General features: G+C 39.3%; 3 protein-coding genes and 1 pseudogene across 4 annotated transcripts; 2 read left to right on the forward strand and 2 right to left on the reverse strand.

Annotated features, from left to right (window-relative positions):
• Window positions 1-251: 251 nt before the first annotated feature.
• Window positions 252-6,411, forward strand: LOC137945506 (adagio protein 1-like). Of its 2 annotated transcripts, XR_011111004.1 has the most exons (3): window positions 252-855; window positions 3,768-5,638; window positions 5,899-6,411. XR_011111004.1 is itself a non-coding variant. In XM_068791430.1 (2 exons), the coding sequence occupies exons 1-2, from the start codon at window positions 632-634 to the stop codon at window positions 5,374-5,376; spliced, it is 1,833 nt and encodes a 610-aa protein (XP_068647531.1). In that variant the 5' UTR covers window positions 252-631; the 3' UTR covers window positions 5,377-5,876. The 2 variants fall into 2 exon arrangements, 1 of the variants encoding a protein (XP_068647531.1); XM_068791430.1 differs by lacking the exon at window positions 5,899-6,411 and having other exon boundaries at window positions 3,768-5,876.
• Window positions 6,412-7,718: 1,307 nt separating this feature from the next.
• LOC137946376 (uncharacterized) lies at window positions 7,719-11,165 on the forward strand. Its single transcript, XM_068792642.1, has 4 exons — window positions 7,719-8,329; window positions 8,420-8,517; window positions 10,628-10,697; window positions 10,784-11,165. Exons 1-3 carry the CDS (start codon window positions 8,038-8,040, stop codon window positions 10,679-10,681), a joined length of 444 nt encoding a protein of 147 aa, XP_068648743.1. The 5' UTR covers window positions 7,719-8,037; the 3' UTR covers window positions 10,682-10,697; window positions 10,784-11,165.
• A 2,365-nt stretch (window positions 11,166-13,530) lies between these two features.
• On the reverse strand, window positions 13,531-18,968 carry LOC137946823 (uncharacterized; annotated as a pseudogene).
• A 1,046-nt stretch (window positions 18,969-20,014) lies between these two features.
• LOC137945734 (ACT domain-containing protein ACR11-like) lies at window positions 20,015-24,475 on the reverse strand. Its single transcript, XM_068791729.1, has 10 exons — window positions 24,023-24,475; window positions 22,908-22,962; window positions 22,707-22,832; window positions 21,624-21,718; window positions 21,376-21,460; window positions 21,232-21,291; window positions 20,867-20,922; window positions 20,683-20,788; window positions 20,534-20,602; window positions 20,015-20,459 (listed from the first exon to the last, which is right to left on the reverse strand). The coding sequence occupies exons 1-10, from the start codon at window positions 24,166-24,168 to the stop codon at window positions 20,397-20,399; spliced, it is 861 nt and encodes a 286-aa protein (XP_068647830.1). The 5' UTR covers window positions 24,169-24,475; the 3' UTR covers window positions 20,015-20,396.
• Window positions 24,476-24,620: the final 145 nt, after the last annotated feature.

The following is a 24,620-nucleotide window of genomic DNA, read 5'->3' on the forward strand; positions in this document are numbered from 1 at the left end:
CAAATTTATGTTACTATTTGTCATATAAAACTAACTTTTTAAGTATATTATTTTTTATATGTAATTTTAAAAAAAAATTGAACTTTTTTTAATTAAAAATGATTTTAAACTATCTTAATAAAAATAAATCTATCAAATTTTTTTTATTAATAATCTTATTCTTCACTTTCCACTACATTTTCACTCACAATTTTATTAATTTATTCGTTTTTTATTTCATTTTCCGTTTCACTGTCACTTTAAAACGAAACCCCAAGGCGAGTGGGAGGTGACCCTAGACGGCACGTCTGCCACCGCACTGGACGCATCACCCGCACGCAGATATTTTTTTATGCCTCGGAAGTAAACGAGGAGACCGCACCGTCTTTCGGTTCCTCTAACTCTGTCTCTTCCTTTGCTCTCACTCCCTCCTTATCTCAGTCCTCCGGAAAATTCCCCGCCCTCTGTTTCCTTAGCCCCTGGACCATTCGTGTCTACGTCGAGGTGTTCACAGTACCTTCTCCTTGTTTTATCTCCTGTCTAACATAAACGAAGAGCCTGTTTGGCCATTTTCCCGTTTCTTGATATTGCGCTTTTGCTAGCCAACGTCGTCCCGAGGGAGCGGCGGTAAAGGTCCTTTGATGGGTTGAATATGATGGAGTGGGATAGTGATTCGGAGCTGAGCGGCGAGGAGGAGGGCTTCCTGCTCAATGATGGTGGGCCTTTCGCCTTCTCCGTCGGGAGCTTGCTCCAGTCGGCTCCTTGCGGGTTTGTCGTGAGCGACGCCTTGGAGCCTGACCACCCTATCATTTACGTGAATACTGGGTTCGAGCTTGTCACGGGTTACCGGGCAGAAGATGTTCTCGGCCGAAATTGGTAGGTGGCTCTCGGCGCATTTGTTTATTTTTATGTTTTATCTTTTTTTAAATTTTGCTTCGAGAGTTTATGACCCGGTTCATGTTAGCTGAAGCATTCGTGTTTTATGATTTTTCGTTTCTTTGATCTGGTGAAAATTGTGAATGAAAAGGGGGAAGGGCGTTATATGTTAGGTCGTGCGGTTTCATCTTGATGGCTGCCTTGGTCCTCTTATTTAAGTGAGAGAGCGTATGCAACTAGAAGATGTCTTAAATAAACAATTCTTGAGTTTCGTCTCGGAATTGGGTTGTCTTATGAACCGGCAATTAGGTGCTGTCTGAGATTTCAAATAAGTTTTGTGAAATTTTTCTTGCAACTATAAGCGTCTAGTTGCTTCAGGTTGGTGTTTTGGTTTCCTCTGCGTTTTGCTAGAAAGAAATACATTGTCTGAAAGTATTGAGTTGTTGCTGAAAATTAATGGGCAACCAGTATTGGGATTACTTATTCTAGGAGCTGCGGGGTACAACTTGTCTTGCATGATTTATTGTAAGAACCGCATAATATATAAGCTAGTAAGCTAAATTTACTTTTAGCTGTAGCAGTTCTGTTTATTGTTTTATTTTTATGTTTTCCCTGAGAAATTTTATTGCAAAGTCCAAAGGCCAAGGACAACAAACAACTACACTAGGAAAGGGCCTCCATTACAACGAGGAATTGGAGGGAGATGCCTTTCTGAATCAGCAACTTGGTTAGCTGATCTCAGAACATGACTCAAATTACAAACAAAAGAACTAGAGATGTCCATTATCTCATGAAAAAATGTCAATGTTTCAAGGGGGATCAGTTGGCTTAGAGCACCAACCAATAGTCACACTAGAATCCCTTCAATCCAAATCTGCTGGCCAAACGAAGTCCTGAAAACGAGGAGTCCGTGCCTGAGGGCCAGAGTTTCAGCAGTGCTGTAATCTGAAGCTCCAAGGGGATCAGTTCTGTTTTCTGAATAAATTAATCGCACGAGTTTGAAAACCCATTCGGTACACATTTTTATGAGCATATGATTTGGAAGTAGGGGAGACAGGAGACAGGAGTCAGGAAATGTGACAGCCATTATCGAACCACCATCAATGCATCAGGAGTGAACATTGCTCGCAGAATGTTATCCAACAAGTTTACTGATTCCCAATGCATTATAATAAATCGAGGCTCTGTGGTTAGGCCAAAATGGACAACTGAGATGGTCTCTGCTGTATTATGAGAGTTAACCCTTTTTAGTGGTTAGGCCAAACCACTGTAATGCATCATTCTAACAAGGAATACTCACTTTATGAGGTGCATGCTATATGTTACTGCCCTACACTAGATTAGAAAAATTTAACTTGGAATTCTTTAGCTAGAAGTATATAAATTGGGGAAAGAAGAAGGTTAATTCCTGGGGACATTTTTGTGACAGCGGCTAGCGAATACAACCCAATAGACCGATCTGTTAGGTGCGGAAAGCTATCGCCTATAAGAGTGGATGGAACCACTCTGACACCCACCCCGCCCATTCTTGACCGCCTCTCACGGGATTCGAACGCGGGACGTGGCGTGCCTAGCTCTGATACCATGACTACGGCGAACCAATACAACCCAATAGACCAATCTGTTAGGTGCGGAAAGCTACCACCTACAAGAGTAGATGGAACCACTCTGACAGTTTGGAGGTCAAAAAGTGGATATGCCATTGTGGATTTTGTTTATTTGATTAGATGACATTGTAAGTGTTGCTTTTTAGATTTGTGAATTTGATATTGCATAAGTTCCTTCGGTTCTCTCATTTTCTAGCTTCTATAGCACATATATCAATATGTAGCATTTTCACAATCAGCACTTATGTTCCCGTCTCTTGGAATCGGTTGTTCATATTGCTTCTATTTTGAGAGGAACTTTTGTCAAGTGGGTAAATGATGAGCTAGGCAATCATTGAAGGTGGCTGAAGATTTTCTCTCTGAACTAGGGTTCGTTCTATGTCACACATTTATTTGTGTTGAGCTCACAAGAAAATTCTATATAAAATATCTAGTTTTGAGTATTGTAGGAGAAAAAGAGCATTCACATATTTACTTTTGTGGAAACCAGCGGGTTTCTGCCATGGTATTAGGATTTTCTTTTTTAGTTGATGTTTTGGTGATTCATACTTTTCAGTTTAAGCATACTGTTGTGATTCTTTCTCTAGTCTTGATGAAGGTTCAAGTGTCTCAATTGTCATGGGAGCACTGCTTTTGGTGGTGGTCAAACAAACTTGGTTAATTTTAGGGAGAAAAAAAAGTTTACCATGGACACTGGCTTAAGCTTGAATAAGCTCTCCGGAACAATTATTGGATTCCTACTTTAGGTGGTGGTTAAAATGGAAGAGCTCTGAATTGCATACCTAATGTAGATGATTATGCATTTTGTGTGTATAAGGTATCTTTTTGGTAGGTTTATGTGTATACAATCAAGTTCTATTTTTCTTGTGATAGTAAATAATTGTGCAACGACTCTCTGTTCTGGTAGCAATCCAACCATGATGTTTTTTTGTAAGCTATGCACAAATTGCTTGAGGTTGTTACTGATTGATCGTTTATCAATAGCTTGTATCATCTTTTTGTGTTCTTTGTAGTCATTTTATTGTGCGCATTATATAGCGTGGGGATCTTAACATTGAATCTTGTCCTTTCTTCTGCTGTATTACAAATGCTGTGTTATCTCAAGATGAAGTCACGTCTTCAGAAATATCATGCTGAACGTTATTATTTCTTGTCAGTTTTTTCATTCAGTTGTTAATACCTTTGTCTTTCAATTTCTAATGAAGTGCTGAAACATTTGATACTATGTATTTAATAATTTTTTGCTTGAGGTTGTATTGAATACCATAGTTCTACTGATGTAATGGTTTGTGAGATTTGTTTCAGCCGGTTCTTACAGTGCAGAGGACCATTTGCTCAAAGAAGACACCCATTGGTAGATTCTACTGTAGTTTCTGAGATACAAAGATGCCTTGAGGATGGCATTGAGTTTCGAGGTGAATTACTGAATTTCAGGAAAGATGGATCTCCATTGATGAATAGGTTGAGACTTACTTCAATTTATGGGGATGATGGCATAATTACCCATGTCATTGGCATCCAGTTCTTCACTGAAGCAAATGTTGATCTGGGTCCTCTACCAGGTTCTTTAGTAAAGGAGTCTGCCAGGTCAGCTGAGCGTTACATGTCTGATTTATCCTCCCACCGGCCTGTTACAGTTGGGCCTGGAAATATTTGCCGTGATTATTGTGGGATGTTGCAACTGAGTGATGAAGTCCTGTCTCTGAAAATTCTTTCTAGGTTAACACCCAGGGATATGGGGTCTGTCGGTTCTGTTTGTAAGCGTCTCTACCAGTTGACTAAGAATGAGGATTTGTGGAGAATGGTTTGTCAAAATGCATGGGGCAGTGAAACAACTAAAATGTTAGAGACTGTGCCTGGTGCGAGAAGATTGGGTTGGGCCAGGCTGGCTCGGGAACTCACTACCCTTGAAGCTGTAGGTTGGAGGAAGTTGACCGTTGGAGGTGCTGTGGAGCCGTCACGTTGCAACTTCAGTGCATGTGCTGTTGGGAATCGGGTTGTTTTGTTTGGTGGAGAAGGAGTTAATATGCAACCAATGAATGACACCTTTGTGTTAGACTTGAATGCAAGCAAGCCTGAGTGGCGACATGTGAAAGTTGGCTCTCCACCACCTGGGCGCTGGGGTCATACATTGTCCTGCTTAAATGGGTCTTGGTTAGTGGTTTTTGGAGGTTGTGGGAGGCAGGGTTTACTGAATGATGTTTTCATACTAGATTTGGATGCACAACATCCTACCTGGCGTGAGATCTCTGGAGTTGCACCGCCTTTACCTAGATCATGGCATAGCTCCTGTACACTAGATGGTACAAAATTGGTGGTTTCTGGTGGCTGTGCGGATTCTGGGGTACTTCTCAGTGACACCTTTCTGTTGGATCTCACCATGGAGAAACCTGTATGGAGAGAGCTTCCAATTTCCTGGACTCCACCTTCTAGGTTGGGCCACACACTTTCTGTTTATGGTGGTCGAAAGATACTGATGTTTGGTGGTCTAGCCAAGAGTGGGCCTCTTCGATTACGTTCAAGTGATGTGTTTACAATGGATTTGAGTGAAGATGAGCCATGTTGGAGATGCATAACAGGAAGTGGAATGCCTGGTGCTGGTAATCCAGCAGGAATAGCTCCACCACCACGACTAGACCATGTAGCCGTCAGTCTTCCAGGTGGCAGAATCTTGATATTTGGTGGCTCTGTTGCGGGTCTTCACTCTGCCTCACAGCTTTACCTTCTCGATCCAACTGAGGAAACACCAACTTGGAGGATATTAAATGTTCCAGGCCTGCCCCCACGGTTCGCTTGGGGCCACAGTACTTGTGTTGTTAGTGGAACTCGGGCCATAGTTCTTGGGGGTCAAACTGGAGAAGAGTGGATGTTGAGTGAGTTACATGAGTTATCATTGGTGAGCCAACTTATGTGATCTTATTGTATGAACTCATGCAACAAAGACCATGATCAAGCAATGATGCATGGTTATTTCTTGGGTTTTAGTGGCCCATTATGGCAGAGATGTCTCAGAGGTATTCCTCTGTTGAGGCTGATCTGTTTGTGCTTGCCGTGTGATGTAACTTTCTTGGGGCAGCCAGTTCTGGATGGATGAATCCATTGGTGTGCTTCTGAAGTCTCAACTGGCCCATGCACGACGTTTGTCCTTTTATTATCAGATTATTTGTGTTAAGGAGGTATGGTAGCTAGGGTACTTTTTAATTATTTATTATTGTTTCCACTTTTTTATTTAGTTTGTCTTCCTGTATTGCCTCCTCCACCCCCCCCAAAAAAAGAAGAAAAAATCAATGTTACCTGTATATAGTAAGTAGATTGCTAATAATACTCGCCGATGTGGTACAGAGCTTGTTCTTTTATTATGTTTTTTGTTCTTCTTCTTTGTTTTTGTAGATCTCATTTGGAAGAACTAATTCAGTTAGGGGGTGTTTGGCTGCAGGGACGCATGTTTCTGCATTTGAAAGTCCCCCTCTTTGTCTTGGATAAGTGAATAGACAGCCAGCTGTTGGTTCTGTGCTGTATTGGCTATGAGTGTAGAAAGTTTTTTAAGAGGCCTTAGCTCTGGGAACCAAGCGGCTGTTGAGTTCAAACAAATCCATCTTTCATAGTTTGCTCTCTTATAAACGATTGGCTTTGGACGCATTTGTCTTCTGCCAGGCTGGACCCTTTTCCTTTTATGGATCTTTCATTTCCTCGCGTACTTGTAATGTTCCTAAACTTGGAGATTGTAAGTGGGATGTGAAACTTTTACCTCTGGTTAGAGCTCATATTTGGTTTCATAATGTGCGTTTGGTTTCCTATCTCAGCTGGAGTGTGTTTCAAGTGTTTAATTTTTGCAGAAATATACGAGGGGAAATACCTTTCCCTACGGAGAATGTGGAAGAACATCAAACAAAAGGGGTGTATGAGACCTGTTCTTTTTGTGAGGAAGATTTTTAGTGAAACCAGTGAAAGAGTACCATTTTTACTGTTCCTTCTGGTAGTATAAACTTAGGGAAACCAGTTAAAGAGAACCATTTTCGTCAGGAAGATTTTTAGTGAAAATAATTTTCATTTTTAAGGTGTTCAAATGCTTCCCTTAGAAAGCCATTCTTCACTTGCATGTCTATCTTTAATGGAATGAAATATTTATTTAACGGTTGCAACCAACATTAAGCTTAAGTTTATAAATCAAGCATTTAAAGGGTAAGGATGGTTGTTTGCAAATAAACTTGATGAAAAGCATTGCAGTATACTAATCACATCTTTTTAATTTTAAGATTAAGTTCCCAAATTTTGTTTTATATGCCCTTAGTATTTGGATATATACATCTAATCCATATAAGTTTAAATGCAGCCAAATTTTAATTTAATCACTATATGATTTCTTATTTTTTTACATTTATTTACTAAGTCATGCATTTATATTAATGTCCTTTTGAATTTTATGTAATTTATTAATTTTTAAAATACTAGGTTCCATAACAGTTGCCAAAACTCAACTGGTGACCACACAGATGTAAGGCGCTCTGCATGGACCAGCTTCTCCAATGGTGGTGTTAAATTCTTTCACCATCCCCGTAGGATTCTCCTGTATTGATTTGCGAATCTGGGTGAGGGAAAACGGGATGAGATGCCAACCGCCCTTTTAATTGGCGCTTTTCCTTTTTCTGCAACTTGAAGCAGTCATCTAAATTCTCCACCTTTTGCCCACTTTTTTCTTCTCTGCTGCGGCTCTGCCAGCCAACACGCGGGTCCTATTTCTATGCACACATCGACTTGGTCTTCCCAACCACTGTTTGCTGTTGGGAGTTGGCACTTGGTTCCATGAAAGTATCTCGTCTCTGGGCACGCGGAATGATAAACGGAGCTTTTTATTTTACGAACCGTAACTGAGGCCACCGACGGCGAACGACGCTCGTCTTTTCAGTTGAACGGGAGTGCCCGTCACCGAACTGCCCCTCGCATGTCTTAGAATCATGAGGATGCCCTTTCACCACATGAGGATCGATAAAAACTCTTAATCCGCCTTACTTCCGAGAAGACGTTAAATAGGACTCCTTTACTCTCGTCAAGTTTGAAATAAAAAGACTGCGCATTCCATAGCTAGAGGGCATCATTTTTGGGCAAAATTCTGAAGGAAAGTAAGAGGGTAGGTAAAAGAAGAGACTAGGAGTAGGCACGATATAGTCTGATTTGCTTGACAGCGTTTTACATTTACCTGACTGACTTTTAATTAAACAAGAACAATATAAACATTGGGAAAAAGAATGACAGATGCATTTCTGCCCACCGGTCTATACCTCTGTTCTGTGGAGTGCGTTTAAGGATTGTTGAATGAGACCGGTAAAGGTATTTGCCGTAATTTCTTTGAAAGGCAGTACTCGCCAACACTCTAATGGCGACTGTTCGAAAGCCTTGAGCCCGTTTTCGTTCCACATCTGGAAAAAAGGGTTTTGAATTATCTGCTCAGAAGTGCTCGTTTCGTCTCGCTCTCACGGCTTCCTCTCGTCCGCTGTGATCTCCATTCTTGGCCTGTCTTCCATTTCTTTTCAAAGAAAAGCTTTTTCCTTTTCCGGAATTTCGGGTGTATCCTGCAATGGCTGCAGCGAAGGAAGACACCCCTCCGCCGGTGATCGGAAAGATCGGCCGGTATACTGTATTCATGACTCCCCCGTCGACTCCCTTGCCGGTCCAGAAGCAGGTGGACTCTCCCAAGGTTGTCACGCCCTCGTCGACTCCTAAAGCGGTTGAGAAGCACGCGGCCTCACCGAAGGTTATTGCTCCCTCGCCGGTTCAGCCACCGCCGCAGCAGTTTGATAAACCTGCTGCTCGATCTTCTGGGTCGGTGTTCGGTTTCTTCTGGGATGCCGTTTCCAAAGTGCAAGACGGTAACTTTATGATTATTTTCAGATTTCTGTGTGTTGTAGATGAGTTTGTTGGAGGGTCTAATGGGTTCTAGACTTGGGTCATTTTTGCAGTGCATTCTAGTTTGGACGAATACGTGGCGGACTGGTTGGGGTTGAATCACTCTAAGTATCAATGGGCCTTAAATGATTATTACGAGAGTAAAGGAATGGTGAGTTTGTTTTCGGATCTTTTTTACTGAATTTCGGATTTTGCATATTTGTGTTGAGATTCAAGTTTGTTTAGGAATAGGCGTCTGTGTTAATTTTCCAACTGTGGAAGACCGGACCTAGTATCATTTTGAGGCGAACCTGTATAAATATTGTGTTTTTGTGCTTGATTATTTCTTCTTCATCTAATTCCTAACACATTGCCTTTTTCTATTTGTTGTGTATATATTTTCTTTCATAACTCCCTACCTAATCAAGTATTTATGAATGTTGTGATTGTAAGAATTAGGATTATATTGTAGCTGAATACCTGGTTCATCATGAGTTGCAAATAGACAGCCATCCCTTTTCAGAATTTTCCAGTGTGAAAAAACTAGCTAATGCTTTTCCTCTACTTGGCCATATCGCTTCACTTTTAAGTGCATTAGTGCTTTACCCATGGGTTGCCTGTTTTATGGTAGTGAAATTGATCAAGCTTCTTGAAGGACACCTGCAGAGAGAACCACATTGAAACCTGTGGTAGTAAATTGCAGTTTTCTGTGATGATTGTTGATACTGGACGGAATAGTGAAAACCTTTTTGTTTCTGTTATTGTCTTGCTTTATGTTGAGACAGCCTAGCTTTTTGAACTGTTTTGAAGGTGTGGTTCCATATGGTTATTATTTTCAATTCTTTTCTTGTAAGCTCAAATTAAACCCCAATATGTTGATCATATAAATAGCACAGTAATTGTTGAGTGGGAAAGTTTCCCACATTTATAAGTGTTAAGAAATGGTACTATGTTATAAGGTCGAGTAATAGGCCTTCAAAGTGTTTGCACATTTTGGTATGGAACCGAGTTCAATTCAACCGTAATAAAGTGTTGTTATTTGGATTAGTTGTTACTTGCGAATTTCCGATTACCTAATTTCTTTTGTTTGTTTGATACATATCTTGAGGTAGAAGTATTGGGTCAGTTTCTGTTTAATTGTTCATCTGCTCTTTTTGTTTTTAAGGAAAATATCAAAGATGTTTCTTTAGGATAATTTACTTGAAAAAGTCCAGGATAGGAGTGCTTATAGAAATGAACTCTCTAACGAAATATAGCCATATCCTACATAAGTTGACTTTCATTTAAATGTGCTCAATGTACAATTAAAATGTTTCTCTACAAACTTTCATCGAGGCTTATAAGATTCTTGAGTGGTTTATTGCAAGGAGAGTGATATGCTACCCGAGATTAATAAGGCTGCATTCAAACATGGTAAAAAATTATTGGAGGAATTGTATGTATACAAGGGGCTATTTGGATCTTTTCCCAAAAAAATGAAGAATATGCATTTATGTCATGAAGGCGGCCGCCCCCCCTCTCTCCTCCCAAGACCCCAAAAGAAAAGGAAAGAGGAAAAAATAAAAGCATAGAAGTGTATTATGGCTTTTATTATCCCCCATCATTTTTATTTATTTATGATATTCTGATTAAAGCCAGGTATTTTTAATTGGATTGTCCGGGAACTGTTTGTGCTGCTAAAGAAGATAGATGTTGATAACACATTTTACAGTTTAGGGATTTCTGATAAAATATTTGAAGCAGGCCTGACCTTACTGTGACGACTGAGGAAGATTTTGTGTAGGTTTAGAACAAAATAGTTGGAGCAAGGCTTTGATAATGACGGCAACAATGTTCTGATAAGTTTCCTGTTATGCCATGCTGATGGTATTAGTAAATATTAAACTTACGATAGATGCCTCATGCTACTGCTGTTGTGGATGTGTATAATGGTTGGATATCTTGAGTGAATGTGGTTATCTTGTCCTGCTAACTGATTTGTGTTCACCAACTACACCTTTTTACAGTGCGAGTCTAGATTTTATGATGCTTTAACAATAGTAGTATTTGATATAGAAATATCATGGTGTGGCTTCAATATTTTTAACCACCAAAGAACCAACACTTGCTAACCGTGAAATCTACCTGCCATCAACACATCAGTGGTGATTTTTAAATAATTTCTGATGCTAACAGAGGAGCCAATACTATAAGATAGTGAGGCATGATTCTGTTTTTTCACGTTTAGTTGTCAAGGATTATCTTTTGCGTAATGATATCAACTGAGAAATTTTCTGATGCAGGACAAAGAAGCTGGTAAAACAAAAGAGCTGACAAACAAAGTGCAGGGAGTGTAATGTATACTAGAGACAGGTAGTTGTTCAATAAAGGCTATGTAGTGGCAATGAACCAGTGATCTTGTTTCCAACTTCTGAAGATGCCATCTCATGTATGTGCAGGATTGTTTATGTTGAGGGGGTGATGAAGCTTTTCTTTTTATAACTTGCGAGTTACATCTCTAAGGCTTAATGTTACAATGCATCATGACTTGGGATCAAGGAAGAAGTATGGCTTTGCATTCAGGCAGGAGGTTGGCTGTTTTGCTGCTACCAGCGAAGCCACAAAGGCTGATGGCTGCCCTAGTGATGTTGTCATGTAATTGCACATCATGTATCGGCTGTTGTTTGTTAGCATTTTGTGCTCATTTGGTATGTTGAATACTATTGAACTCTTGGTTGATCAAAAGCCAACAAAATGTTAAGGCGCTTTTCATGTTGGAAGATGCTTCCATGGATTCCATGACAAAATGTTACTGCACTTTTGAGTGAAAGCTTAGCATGGCCGCACTATTTGTTGGAGTATTTATGGTCATCTATCAGAGAATATCAGAAGTAGCTCCCGCTGCAGCAGCACTATCCACTGTGATCGGTTTAGGGCTTAGTCTTCATTAAGAAATACACGCATTTAATCCCAGAAACGCGCTTGGATTTTTCAGAATATCAGTTTCAAAACAAAAAGGGTCAAACAAGGCAAATATCGTATTTTCTCTCAGTCTATCCTTGGGCCTTCTCTTCTTTTACCTTCAGTTCAGATGGATTATGGCCTAATTTTCATATGATTATCTGCTACTGCAAGAGGAAGGCTCAAAGAGAACGTAGAGCTAGACCTCCAGACCCAAGGTTCCGGGCACTAGCTTTGGACTAGTTCATCGATGAGATAGAAAGAGAAGCCCTTAAGGTTCTCCTATTAGCAACTAAGGATCGCCACTGATAGTTTCACTCAATCGTTGGGCTCAGGAGCTTTTTGGTGCTGTTTGTAAAGGAATCTTCGCTAATGGGGTGCTGGTTTCAGTGACAGTTCTTCACGGCAACTCTGACAAGAGAATTGAAGAACAGGTCATCGCAGAACTAACACAATCGGGAGAACCCACCATTTTAATCTGGTCAGGCTGTATGGTTTTTGCTTTGAGAACAACTTACGGGCGCTGGAGAATGGTTCACTCGACAGTCTTCTGTTCCATAAGAAGAAACCATCGACTGGGAGAAGCTTCGTGAGATTGCCATTGGAACAGCTAAAGGGATCAATTATTTACACGAGGACTGCCCACGAGAATAATCCATGACTACATCACGCCTGCTAATACACTGATGGATGGCAATTACACTCCCAAAGTCGCCGAATTTGGACAGGCCAAGCTCAACCAGAAAGCCAAGTATAGTTACCTGGGTGGGCGTGGAAGGCCTATGAAAAAGAGGAGGATGGCGGATATTTGTGAACTAGAGGTGAAGGCAGGGAAAAAGCTGAGATAATGGTCACGGCTGCTCCGTGGTGTATGCAGTATCAGCCAAGAGTTGAGGACCTGCATGAGTACTGTGGTGAAGGTGTTGGAGGGAAAGAGATTCCAGGACCCTAGTTCGGATCTACTGCCCAGTTGAAGACTCTGGGATAGTCAATTCAGCTTGAGAGTCTTCGCTGTTGTCTTCACAGCCTCCTTTAATGTGAGAAATAGCGAATTCAACTTGATTACTTCTCGGGTCTCTTGGCATCTTGAAGGGGTTTTGTACACGTTTTTTCTGTAAAAACATGCGGATTTGTGTGCAATAGTTCTTTTAAACCGACGCCCCGTCTATTTAACAGGAGTCCAGATTTGCTTTTGATTCTGTCTCCTGGGTGCAATAGATTACGTTCCTGGATTGGATTATTTAAGGGGGGTTAGTCAACAAATTAGAAATTTGATCTTGATCTTCAACTTCGAAATAGGTGTTAGTGTAGACAAGTTCATCTTCAAAATCTTCGAAATAAGGTGTTAGTGTGGACAAGTTCATCTTCATCTTCATCTTCATCTTCGAAATTTAAAACCATTGATTTTATTAATTATAAAAATAAGTTAATTAAACCAAATGTTTGAGTTAACAATATTTTAATTACCACTATTAAATTACTAATATAATACAGTAAATAAAAAATAAATATGATTAATAATAAAAAGTATTATATTAATAACATAAGATAGATTTTTTACATGGTATTAATTAATAATATATTTTGACAAAATTAAAATTAATTAATTAATCAAATGCATACTTTAATTATATTTTATTTACCAGAGACTTAAATATAAAGTTTAATATAGTAATAAAATTGAAAAAAAGAATAAATAAATACATATACAACTTTATTAATAACCTAAAAAAAAGATTATTCTAATAATGAGTTCGTGCCTTTAATATTAAAATCATCAAGTTATAAGTTTAGTACATATAAACGACGCATGTTCAAAAGTAATAAGATACAACCATCATTTATCGTTCCACATTGAAGTCGATATGGCATCTCAAAATTGTGCGGCTCTTGTGGATTCTAATGCACTCTGCCTCCGAAAGCATGTTACTTGGCTACCCACATCCTCAAGACCATCGCAATCGTTGTTGTCTGTATACATATTACATAAAATTGGATATGACCTCTACATAAAATTAGGCATAACCTATATATATAATACATGTATAAGACTGGGCATAACTTCTTCTTAAAATTGAGCATAATCTATGTATATAATACCTGTATAAAATTCGGCATGACCTCTACTGAAAATTGGGCATAATCAATATACATAATACCTGCATAAACGCTCCATAAACACTCCATAAAATTGTCTATACATTCCATAAACACTCCATGGAATTGTTTATATACACTCCATAAAATAGTCTAAACACTCCATACACTACATAACATTAAACTCCATACAATAATCAAACACAACAAAATTAAATGAAATATCACTATCAATTTACAATCGCCCAAATAAAAACTATAAATCCATTATAAATTTACAAACTATAATTGTTTCTCTTCATGCTAGTTATTCCTCGCCCATTTCTCCCTATGAACTGATCTCCAAATCTTTCCCTTGATTGATCTTTCTCTTGTAGAGGAGGCAACTCCTTCAATACTGCAATTGTTACATCATCCGCATTGCCCTGACATGCAAGTAAGAACATCCAGAATAAATCCGTGATTATGGTAAAAAAAGGGTCAATTCTTTACTTCTTTACTTTTAACAATCTAAAAATTCTGAATAGGGATATAAATATTGCCCTGATGAGACATTCTCAAGCAGGCCTTCGGACTCAAAAGTCTCCTACTCCAAAAAAATAATATTGGAAAACAAAATCTTAGAACAATGGTTGAAATGGCATTGGTCAACAAGTTCTCAACAATATCAAAAGTAGGATATATCAATCACAAGTAGCTGTCGATAAGGCAAATCAAATACAACACTAAATTAATAATAAAAAAATAGAGTTTAGACTTACCTTATGAAATTTGAGAAAAATCAAAGCCGAAAGGGTTAAATCGAAACCACAAAAAAAAGAAAATACCATGTGGTGGATATGTATAACACCTGAATCTCCTCACCACATGGCAAAAACATTCCATAGCATTTCAAAAATCCTCAACAACATTCTAAAACATTTCAAAATTAATTAAACTATTTTAACTACTGCATATACACTAAACAATGAGAAAACACACACATCAAGTCCAAATTCACCGAACACCCTTGGTAGAGCCCCATATAACTTCGCAGTCACTACGAACTGTACCTCATCAGTGATGGGGGTCGGGTTTCATTGGCTAATGGACGCCAGTGTAGGCGACTCAGCCTTGTTTGGATTGGACTAAAAAACCCCTAATAAAACCTAAACCATAAACCATCAAACCCTAAAGTCAAACCCTATCACCTACTAAACTCTAAACCCTAAACACTAATTCCATAACACAGTACCCTAAACCTTAGAAGCCCTAAACCCTCAACCCTACACCATAATTCCAGACCCTAAACCCAAAAAACCCTAGAGCTTAAAAACACAAACCCCCCCCCCCCAAAACCTTAAAAACCCTATCACCTATTAAACTCTAAACCCTAAACACTAATTCCATAACTTAATACATTAAAAGCCCTAAACCCTAAACCCTACACCCTAATTCCAAACCCTAAACCCAAAAAACCTTATAGCTTAAAAACACAAAACTCCCAAAACCTTAAAAACCCTAAATCCCCTAAACCTTAAAAGCCCTAATCCCTAAAATACCCTAAATCCTTAACCATAAACCCTAAACCCTAATTACTGGACCCTTAAATACCGAGCAGCACACCCTAAAAATAATCCATACACGAATCAAGAATTTAGACTATAAACCGTAACCCCAAATCCCAAAATAATGCACAAATAACCCCCAACCATAACTACTCAACTTGGGGGAGATAGCACGTTGCTGACAAATATGACCTAATTTTGATATGCAAAAAGTGAAAACAACTTGTAGCAGGATACAGTTATGGTCATTACTCTTATACAGATCAAAACAACACTTGTTTCCCTCTCTGTTGACCACAATTTCGATGAATTTCTTTTGTTGGTCTCTACTTCCCCATTTCATTTCACTGTAAACCATCTCACAGCAAAATGGTTCTCCCATTATCTAAGTTTCTTTTTTTTTATTTTGTTTCTTGAGTGGTTAACTAATTTATTAAAGAAAAGAAAATCAAAGGCCTCCAAAATAGCAGAGAAGAAAGACAAATACATCCAATCGAGAAGTGGTCAAACAATAAAAATATGTAAGGAACTTCCAACAATGACATTACAGGTCCATGGGCTAACTACATTATGACTCAGACCTTCAATGTCAAAAGCAGTTACCTGAGTCTGCCTTTTACTTTTATGCCCAAAATGTAACAAGCAAACTGCTCTGCTTTCATAAGACATTGATCTTGATGGGCCCAGATTTTCCACATCAATAGTTGCACAGGAGCCGTGCAAACTTCCATGAATTTCTTTCGATCAGACATTCAATCCAATGATCTCCTCAAGTTTTGTATCAAAGCATTCTCTTATCTAGGAAAAAACAAGAATGGGAAAAGGCAGTATAACCGAAGTCTTGATTATAAACTTTTGAGAACCTCAACTGGAGTTCAGCATATCAACGAATAATGCAGGCAAGATAAAAATTAATTCCTAAGCAAAAACTGTAACTAGAGCTGCTGGTACTTCTTACAGTAATTCATCAAAACCCCAAAAGAGTAGCCAACTAAATCATCACAAAGAAACAAATATTAATTGTACATATTATCTATAGGGAACACAAACACTACATGTCAGCAGATCAAACCAAACAAAAGCAAGTAGCCAATTCTTCCAAAGAAAGTGATGCATCAAACATCAGCTTTGAATGATTAACAACTTACAGTGTAGGTGCTCCACCCTGGTTGTGCAGGGATCACACCTTGAGAAGAAGAAAGAACAACAGGCTGTATGCTGGAGGAACTTGCACATGAGTCCCAGATACATAGGGTGCCCTAGGTAAAGACCATGCAGGAAGCCCACCAGCATAAGGTAGACTAGAAGTAGTTGACGAGCCTGTAGAACCATAAGGAGCATTCCCTGTGACTGGTAACAAAGCTCCTAGTGTGGCAGGCTGTGGATGATTGAATTTGCAGGCAACTCCAAACTTACAAGAGCCAGTTCGCATGTAATATGAACATGATTTCTCTTCCTGAAAAAAGGGTGTAGTACAATATTACCATTGCCTAGCTGGTCTTTTAACTATTGAAAGGGGAGAATAATACACACCTCAGAGTGACACAACTAGCAGCTGCAAGCATATGTAACTCAAAAGAGAATACTAGCTGAAAAGTAGAGGAAAGCGACAAAATATGTGAAGTTCAAATCACCAGGTACCTGACGCATGGGTAGGCCAACTATATTGAGAGGAACCTGTCCGGCATCATGCCTGTCTCGTGGGTGATGATATTTACATGATACTCCAAACTTGCAAGTTCCGGTCTTGAGAACCTCTACAAATGAATACAAAACAAGCAATCCATCACATTTTTTCATAGCACACTTCAAGAAACACAACAACTAGAAGACCAGCTCCCTTGACTGGTAAACTCTAGAACACTAACTCGTCTCTCACAAGTGTCATCACTAAATAAAGTTATGAATCCAAGCCTTAAAGGAAGAACATTATTTGAGATCAGGTGTGATCAATTGCTCATACTTAAGGTTGTAATTCAACAAAATGATGTTGAAAGACTTGACATGCACTAATATCTGGGGAATACCCTAAAGTCACAGAGGAACTATAGCTGATTGTTGCAAGTAATAACAAAAGCATGCTTTTTATAGGGGGTTCCAATCACTCTATTGCTGTACCTTTACCTGATTCATAAAATTCCGGAAGATAGGAGCTGATGGTCCCACGAAGATAAAACAAAAATGTAACAAATACTCATAAAGAAAGCGGTTGGAACTTCATCTAAGTTTAAGAACTTCAAAAGTTTAAGACAATGAAAAACAAGAACCTGACAATTAGGTTGCCCAATTTTCTCCGGGAGTTCCCCTCTTGACTGAGTGGCCTGCAACGAAAACAGAATATGGCATTATTTATAAATTGCTAAGCCTGTCGAAATGGTAAAAAAAACAGTTCATTAGACACAATGGTTTGCCCACATGACCAGCCAATTAAAGAGGCAACTTCAAATCGAATAACAGAAAACGATCACCTGTCCTGCACCAGGTGGATGATGAAAGCGACAATTGTTTCCATAACCGCACTGTCTTGTTCTCACAAAGTATATGCAATCAGGTTCGCCTGGACGGATCGGATACAGGCTCCACCGTGAATCCGGTCCATGGCAGCAGCAACGTCGGGGGCGCAGGGAGATGAGAGAGGGAGTGCGGGAGAGAGGAAGAAAAAATGAGAAATGATGACGCAATGGGGGTGCGAGGAGAGAGAGGGGAAAAACCTAGCGTCGCCCGTCCTTCGATTCAAAGAAGATTAAACAAGGCCTTCTTCCACATAATCAAAATTAAACCGTGGAGACGAAGGACCCTTCATCCCCTGCATCGAGATGAAGCTTCGTATGCGCTCCACTAACGACTTCAACTGTTGAAGGGAATTATACAGTTGAAGATCATCTCGTCCTTCGAGTTGACTAACCCGAGGCTCTCACTGTTTTTATTTCAGCAAATCTCAACCCATCATCTCCTTTGATGGGACTCATCTTACTAAGAATGGTCACTTGTCTCTTTTTTATTTGATGCTTTGGAGTTCTCCTCTAATAGAAGAAGCCATAATTCCAGGAGATGCGAATACAAACACTCAGAAAGACAAGTTTACGTTATTTTCTGACTCACCATTTCTATCTCGAAGTTCTTCGTAACTGGTGTGACCGCTGTGGCTTTCTTCACTCCCTCCTGTTTCTGTAGCACACTGTCTTCCTTCTTTCCGAGATGCACGTTCTGATTTTTTAACCCTTTTCCGCTGTTTCTGTAGCATTTGTAGTTCCGCCGGTGCTGATGGCACATTCAGATTCTGTAACAACTTCCCCAGTTTCTGTAGTATTTGTAGATCCAGCACATTCATTTCAATGGATTCTGTAATTCCAGCACTTGCGCTCCAATCTATCCCGGGAGACGTTAAATGTTGAAATGGATTCAGGGGTGAGAAAAACTTCCGCTCCTCCTTCCAACATGTTGACTACACAACTCATTGAAGGCCTATTCTCCGGAAGCTTTCGAACATACGAGAGAGCAATCTTGCACACTCTCTCTGCCTTCTCAGCATCTTCTTTCCCGATGTCTAGGATCGTTGTCTATTCTTTCAGCTCTGCCTTCTCAAGAGTTCTCCATACCCACCTTGGAAACCATTCTTGGCTTCGGACCGACTATCTTCCATATTTCTCCGTCTTCCAACAATTTCAAACAGCAGCATCCCAAAGCTATGAACATCTCACTTGTGGGTCACAGGGAAGGGATTCCACATTTCTGGTGTAGCATACCCAGGGGTCCCCCAGAATCCTGTCATGGTCACATGGTTCTGGTCCTTTCTCCATAACTTCGCCAATCTAAAATCTGCCACTTTGGGATAGAGATTCGTATCCAGAAGAACGTTTTCTTGTTTGACGTCATAATGGATTACTCTCTGCTGGCATCCCACATGGAGGTAAGCCAGGCCTTTAGCTGTTACAGTGACAATCTCCTGCAGCGTTTGCCGCTCAACTGTCCGATTCTTGTCGAACAGGAATTTATAAAGTGAACCTTCTACATACTCGTACACAAGCGCCCTCACCATTGTACCAAAACAGAACCCATAGAGCCTGACCAGATTAATGTGGTTAGTCCTCCAATGGTGCTTACCTCAGCCATGAATTGCTCTTCTACTCTCATGTCGGAGCTTCTCCATTTCAGGACCTTTACTGCCAGGGAACATGGTTTGGTAGCTCTCCTTTATAAACTTCTCCATAAGCACCCGATCCTAGACTAGAGGCGTGATTGTGAGTGAAACCTGAGAGCTGTTCCGTTGAAAAACGGACAGGCTTCTCTCTCGCCATGTCAATGAAAGATCTCTTCATGGACCGCTTTCTGGCACCAAAATCACGAGTGTCAGAGAAAATTAAAGGGGCTACTACCGTCGTTTCGCTATCGACGCGACGTCTAGAGTAAGTGGAGTAGTTAAATCGACATTTTCATGGTTTCTTTTTTGAAACTTTGTTTCTATCAAATTTCCAGCCTTTGTGAGGCAGTTGATGAACTATAGCGCCACCCCCAGCGATGAGAACCCATTGAATAGCATTTTCTCCTGCTCAGACACCATTGAATAGGCCTGTTAAGAATTTAAGTTGTGACACGAGATTCGGTTTAGAACTTTACCCAGTGACTGCCGAAGTGCCTTTTGTTATACTTTGACTCTGGGATCTCATTATCTCAGCAAATGCATCACCTATGCTTGTCTGTTCTTTACTGAACCGGTAGTCTTTGTTCCAACAGGGTTTGATAATCTTCGAAGAGAACACAAAGTGTTAGAATTTAAGTGGAGTTGCGGATTCGTTTGTGAAATTCGCATGAACATCCTGAAAGGACAAAGATTGCTGAACTTCTGAATCTATTTCTATGTAAGAATCGTGTCGTGAGCTATATGAACCCCGTTATTTTTGAGAGCTGAGTTTCTCCTTTAAACTGGCAATTGGACTCAAAAGTTCCAACTCTTAAGTTTGCTTTAAAGCATAAATATAGTAATATTTCATATACTTTGTATCTATCCATTTACTCTAAAATTGCCTTCTATTATATCAGACCAATTAGTTTGAGATTTAAAAGTGACAGCTTCATAACAGAGCTTTCATTCATATGAAGACAATAAGAATCCTTGGCTTTTTATAGTTCAACAAATCTTCTTTGGTTCCAATTTGTTCCAAATGAAAATCTACTACACTGGGAGATCAGAGTTTACATAGCTTACCAATTTCCTAGGTGGGGATGGTGAGAAAGCGGTTTCCTCCAACATATTAAATTTGGGTCGAAGGCCCAATCCCAAAATAATTAGCCACTTAAGAAACATTTTCCCAACTAATCAATACAAGATTTTTATACTCATTAATGTATGTGAGACTATCCTTTCAACAGAAGATGTTGTGGTGTTAATGTAAGCAGCATGACGAAATGAATATGAAACAACATTTTGCTACTCTCCAAGCAAACCCACATATACTAGCAGAAGCCTCTAAAAACTAGCTTCTTCTGTAGTGGGACGTCTGAGGAAATATCGCAAACTGTTGGCCAAAACCTGTGAACATTATTTCCAAACATAATCAGAACTTCGCTCTAAGAAAAAAGCACCACAGACTTCATGCTGTTTACCTGTTGGAGAGGCTTGATGATGGCTTTGCCCTTGTAGCTAACATGGAATTTTGCTTTGGCCAATAGCCCCTGGATAGAAAAGCAAATTTTTGGAGCAGAAATATGGAAGGTACATTGCAGGTAATTGCATATGTTTAAACGTGTATCACCTCTGTGTCAAACTCCCCCGATTCCACTGAAACATTTATATCTGTAATGATCTTGACTAGATCTACAAGTAGTCCAGGGCGATCTGCAGACTCCACATATAATAAGCTGTGAAGCAAAACCAAATACATTAGTAAACCAGTGCAGAGTCCCAAGAGACAATGAGTCAATATGGATAATGGGTACCTTCGATCAGGACCATCATCGTAGACATGTATGTGTGTTGCAATATCCACGTCAACCTGAAGACAGAATACTGCACATGAGTAAAGTTTGAACAAATGTGTAAATTTTGAAAGATGAAGATACAAGTTAAATTATGGGAGATATAAGTAAGTTAACAATAATGGAAAATTTAATTTCCAATAACAAAGGTAACCACCAAAATGACAGTGTGGCAGATTTTCTTTTTCCTTTCATACATAATGCACCTCGTAGATCATGTAATCAAATTGTCATGATGCATCACTCCGCAAATATAAACATGTGTTGAATATTGAATATTAACCCAGACTGCCAGAAACAGAACATATAAAATAAAAATAACAGACCTCTTCTTTTGGTGGCTCAGCACCAAAGGCCACTCCCATTGCTAGTTGAGCACTAGACTCCTGGACCACCAATAATTACTATTCAGTAAAACATACATTGAAGGATGTAAGGGAAGAAAAGAAAACGCAGCTTCAAAACATAACTGGGTGATATTGGAGCAAATTATTGATGATTGTCAGCCGTATTGCTTCCAGCAACTCAGGGTCTTCAACTTTACGGCCAGTAGACCTGAAAATTTTACCACCACTTATGAACTCATGACTAAACTTCTAAAAGAAACACAACAGCAAGAAGCATTTCCCGTATTCATCAGGAAAAGCAGAAACCTAAGTAGCAATAGTCCACCACAAATATGCACTATAAAAATTTCGACAGTCAGTAAAGTACATACGCCTTGGTGATGGCAAATTTGTTATGCTTTCCAGAAGAGTCAAGGTACACATTTGCCTTGGCAACATTTAGTCCTAGGTTCTTAAGTGCGTGCATCTGTGACAGAGAAAAATAATTAAATATGGACATTAGAATCTGTTATAGAAAATGAAATTCTTCACGCATCATTTAACTCTCAATGACACTATTATGGCCTGCGTGTAAGGAGGTATTCCAATTAAGAAAGCTCAATTAACTTTTACATGGCACACATGCAAGCAAAGGGTAGAGCCACCACTTAAAGTATTACCCAAGAACGGACGGGGTATGGTCCAAACTCACTAACAGGGTAATTCTAGCCATATAAATAACAGAATGGCTGGCAAAACATCAAATGGTGTAAAAAATAAGAAAACCTACTCGTTTGATAAAATTCAAACCTTTCTTATTGGATTTCATGATACTTCCAAAAGATCCAAAATTCTTGATCAATGGAGGAACAATATTACCCTTTTTGTTCTATAAGATACCAAAGTGGATGATAGACTCATTCTATACTAGAAAAAATCGCAGAAAATCCTCTGATAACACAGATACCTATTTCTCAATGATATCTCATGATCGAGACAACTGACTGACTCCCATGAAACCATTTCATAGAAGTTCATTGATGTCTTCTTTTTATAAAGCAAATAGACTTAGATTCTTGAATAATCCACAACACTTATGGTTCTATTGTAACAAAGATACCCTTTTCATGTGGAAAAGACCCATACCCATATATGCGATGTTACATATGGACATTTTCTCAATATCTTATTCATTCGCAACAAAATATCTTCTTCATGCATTAGTAAAAAAATTGTTTTTTTTGGAGAGAGATACTATTTCGCCAATCAGGTCATAGGGACTATGGCTTTGTGCACAGCCAAGTCATTTGACAGCCTATGATAGATCCCAACTGCCTATACTCTATGGAATCAACCCTTTCACTTTAACATACAACTTCCAAAGAGAACTGTACCAATCTTCAATTCCAACAGATGAAGGAGAGAAACCAGGTTTGATACGGGAAAATAATATTTTGAGAATGAAGAGAACTTACTGTATCAAGAAGCGCCCCAAGGCGGTCACCAAAAGTTACCTCCACTATTGTTGCATCAGGATCCAAATCCTGGTCTATTATAACTTTGGGAGTAGGAACCACATCAGTCTCACTAGAATTCCCGCCCTGTTTCAACAAATAATTAAGAATGCCTACATGCAATGTAAATTAATCACAGGGAAGTAAATTGTTGTCAAATACCTCCATGGCAGTTGGAGCAGTAGCATGTGGAAATTTCACAGTGATGTGTGAAACTCTGATTAAGGAAATAGAACATCAAGAATGACTAAGTAAATACCAAATTCAAACAAGAGAATAAACCTTGAAAGTCAAAGATTTGAAGCAAAGGGACAAATGCTAAACAACACCAGACTTAAAAAGGGACTGATGTCTCATAACATGTAGATGTAGAGCTTGAACATTATGATTTTGGACCATCCAATATTTCGGCATTGGCATGTAGTTTGTACTAACTTCATCAAAATACATTACTTCACTATTGCACAAAGAAATGGCCGAACACTTCTAGAGACCCCAAAAGGATGGGTGATTAAACTAGTCACATTATCTCCAATTTAACAGTTTGTGTAGTCCTTTTTTTTCAAAATTAGAGCATCATTAATACACGAAAACATACAACTCCGCCACAAAAAAAAAGCATCTAATTCAATATTGATCTCTTGCTGAGTAGTGCATTTATGATTTCTCTGTTTCCAAAATTGAGCCTCAATAGAGCGTTGCAAACTATCTTAGCATAAGGAGTAGTTGGCTTCTTATAGGAAGTGCGCTGATCTTGAAGCATGAGTTCGAAAACAAACTGCAAATGAAATAAATTGTTGAACCAAATAAACCTTCAAAAAAGTGAAAACGGAAAGAACACAACAAAAAACCCGAGTCAAAAAACATATGTTGCCATTGCAATTCACTCGACCAAAGTGCTGATACTGATAAACATGAGGAAGAGCGAAAAATAAAAAAGTACATCGACTTGTTTGAAGGACATTATTCTGAAGCCTTTCCGCTATCTGATAAAAAGAGAGAAAACTGTTTATGCACTTTGACCACAATCTAGCAGGCAGAGAAGCAAAACTAGAGCTTAACAACCCAAGCACATATCCTTTTATTTTCAGAATCCATAGCGAATCCGATTAAATAAGTCAATTAGGGTAAAAAATAGCATACCGACAATTCAACGGCGAGAAAAAAATGAAAAGGGTCGAAAAAAGGTAATATTCCAGCCATCCGTTCTAATACGTCAAGCAAATCATAAGTTGCTGAAAAATAACACATCTAGATGCTAGCCTCTTAGTTTATACCTTCCCTTGGAATAAAACAGACACGGCCGCGCCTCGGAACAAAAGCGCCGAACTGACAATCCACCAGTGAAGCATTGATTTTCCACTGAGTTCGAAGAGAAAGAGGAGCCAGAAATCCTAGCAGCAGCCATTGACACCACCGCCATTTCCAGACCAAATAATAACACAACCTAAATTATGAAGGAGAAAAAGTCCCACTCTTATTCAGCTGGGTTCAAGCAAACACAAGATCTTAAAGCTGGGGTCTTCTTGCTCTAGAACATCTCCCGAGTAGCTCGTGAACGGCTATTTTCGCGAGATGGACATGCATTTGAAATCCGTGGAATTTGATCAACCACTTCGACTCTACCTCATCGCTCTCTGAAATATCCGCCATTGGAGCCATATCTGTTCATTATCTATCGGTTATCTGTCTGCAAGCTTGACAAAAAAGAGTCCCAAGCCAGTAAAAAGACGAAAATGAAATGTGGGGACCATGAAAATCCAACGGTAGGAGACCATCCCCCGTTTCTCGGGAATTCGGACAGTGCCAGTTGAAGCCGTATTATCGGGAGGAGTAGCGTTATGGTTTAAATTTCTTATTCTTCAAATAATTATT

Source organism: Aristolochia californica, unplaced genomic scaffold (genome assembly GCF_029961685.1).
Source record: "Aristolochia californica isolate CCGP_79_NKW_82.1479 unplaced genomic scaffold, dmAriCali1.0.hap1 SCAF_12, whole genome shotgun sequence".
NCBI classification, from domain to species: Eukaryota; Viridiplantae; Streptophyta; class Magnoliopsida; order Piperales; family Aristolochiaceae; genus Aristolochia; species Aristolochia californica.

Bases quoted from the DNA above. Each gene is read 5' to 3' on its own strand.
- LOC137945506 (XM_068791430.1), top strand. From the start codon at position 632: ATGATGGAGTGGGATAGTGATTCGGAGCTGAGCGGCGAGGAGGAGGGC. The intron at 856-3,767 runs GTAGGTGGCTCT...GATTTGTTTCAG, and splicing joins GATGTTCTCGGCCGAAATTG to CCGGTTCTTACAGTGCAGAG.
- LOC137946376 (XM_068792642.1), top strand. From the start codon at position 8,038: ATGGCTGCAGCGAAGGAAGACACCCCTCCGCCGGTGATCGGAAAGATC. The intron at 8,330-8,419 runs GTAACTTTATGA...TCATTTTTGCAG, and splicing joins CGTTTCCAAAGTGCAAGACG to TGCATTCTAGTTTGGACGAA. The intron at 8,518-10,627 runs GTGAGTTTGTTT...TTTCTGATGCAG, and splicing joins ATTACGAGAGTAAAGGAATG to GACAAAGAAGCTGGTAAAAC.
- LOC137945734 (XM_068791729.1), bottom strand. From the start codon at position 24,168: ATGGCGGTGGTGTCAATGGCTGCTGCTAGGATTTCTGGCTCCTCTTTC. The intron at 22,833-22,907 runs GTATTTGACAAC...TTGTTGAAACAG, and splicing joins CTGCTCCAACTGCCATGGAG to GGCGGGAATTCTAGTGAGAC. The intron at 20,789-20,866 runs GTACCCATTATC...TTTGCTTCACAG, and splicing joins GATGATGGTCCTGATCGAAG to CTTATTATATGTGGAGTCTG.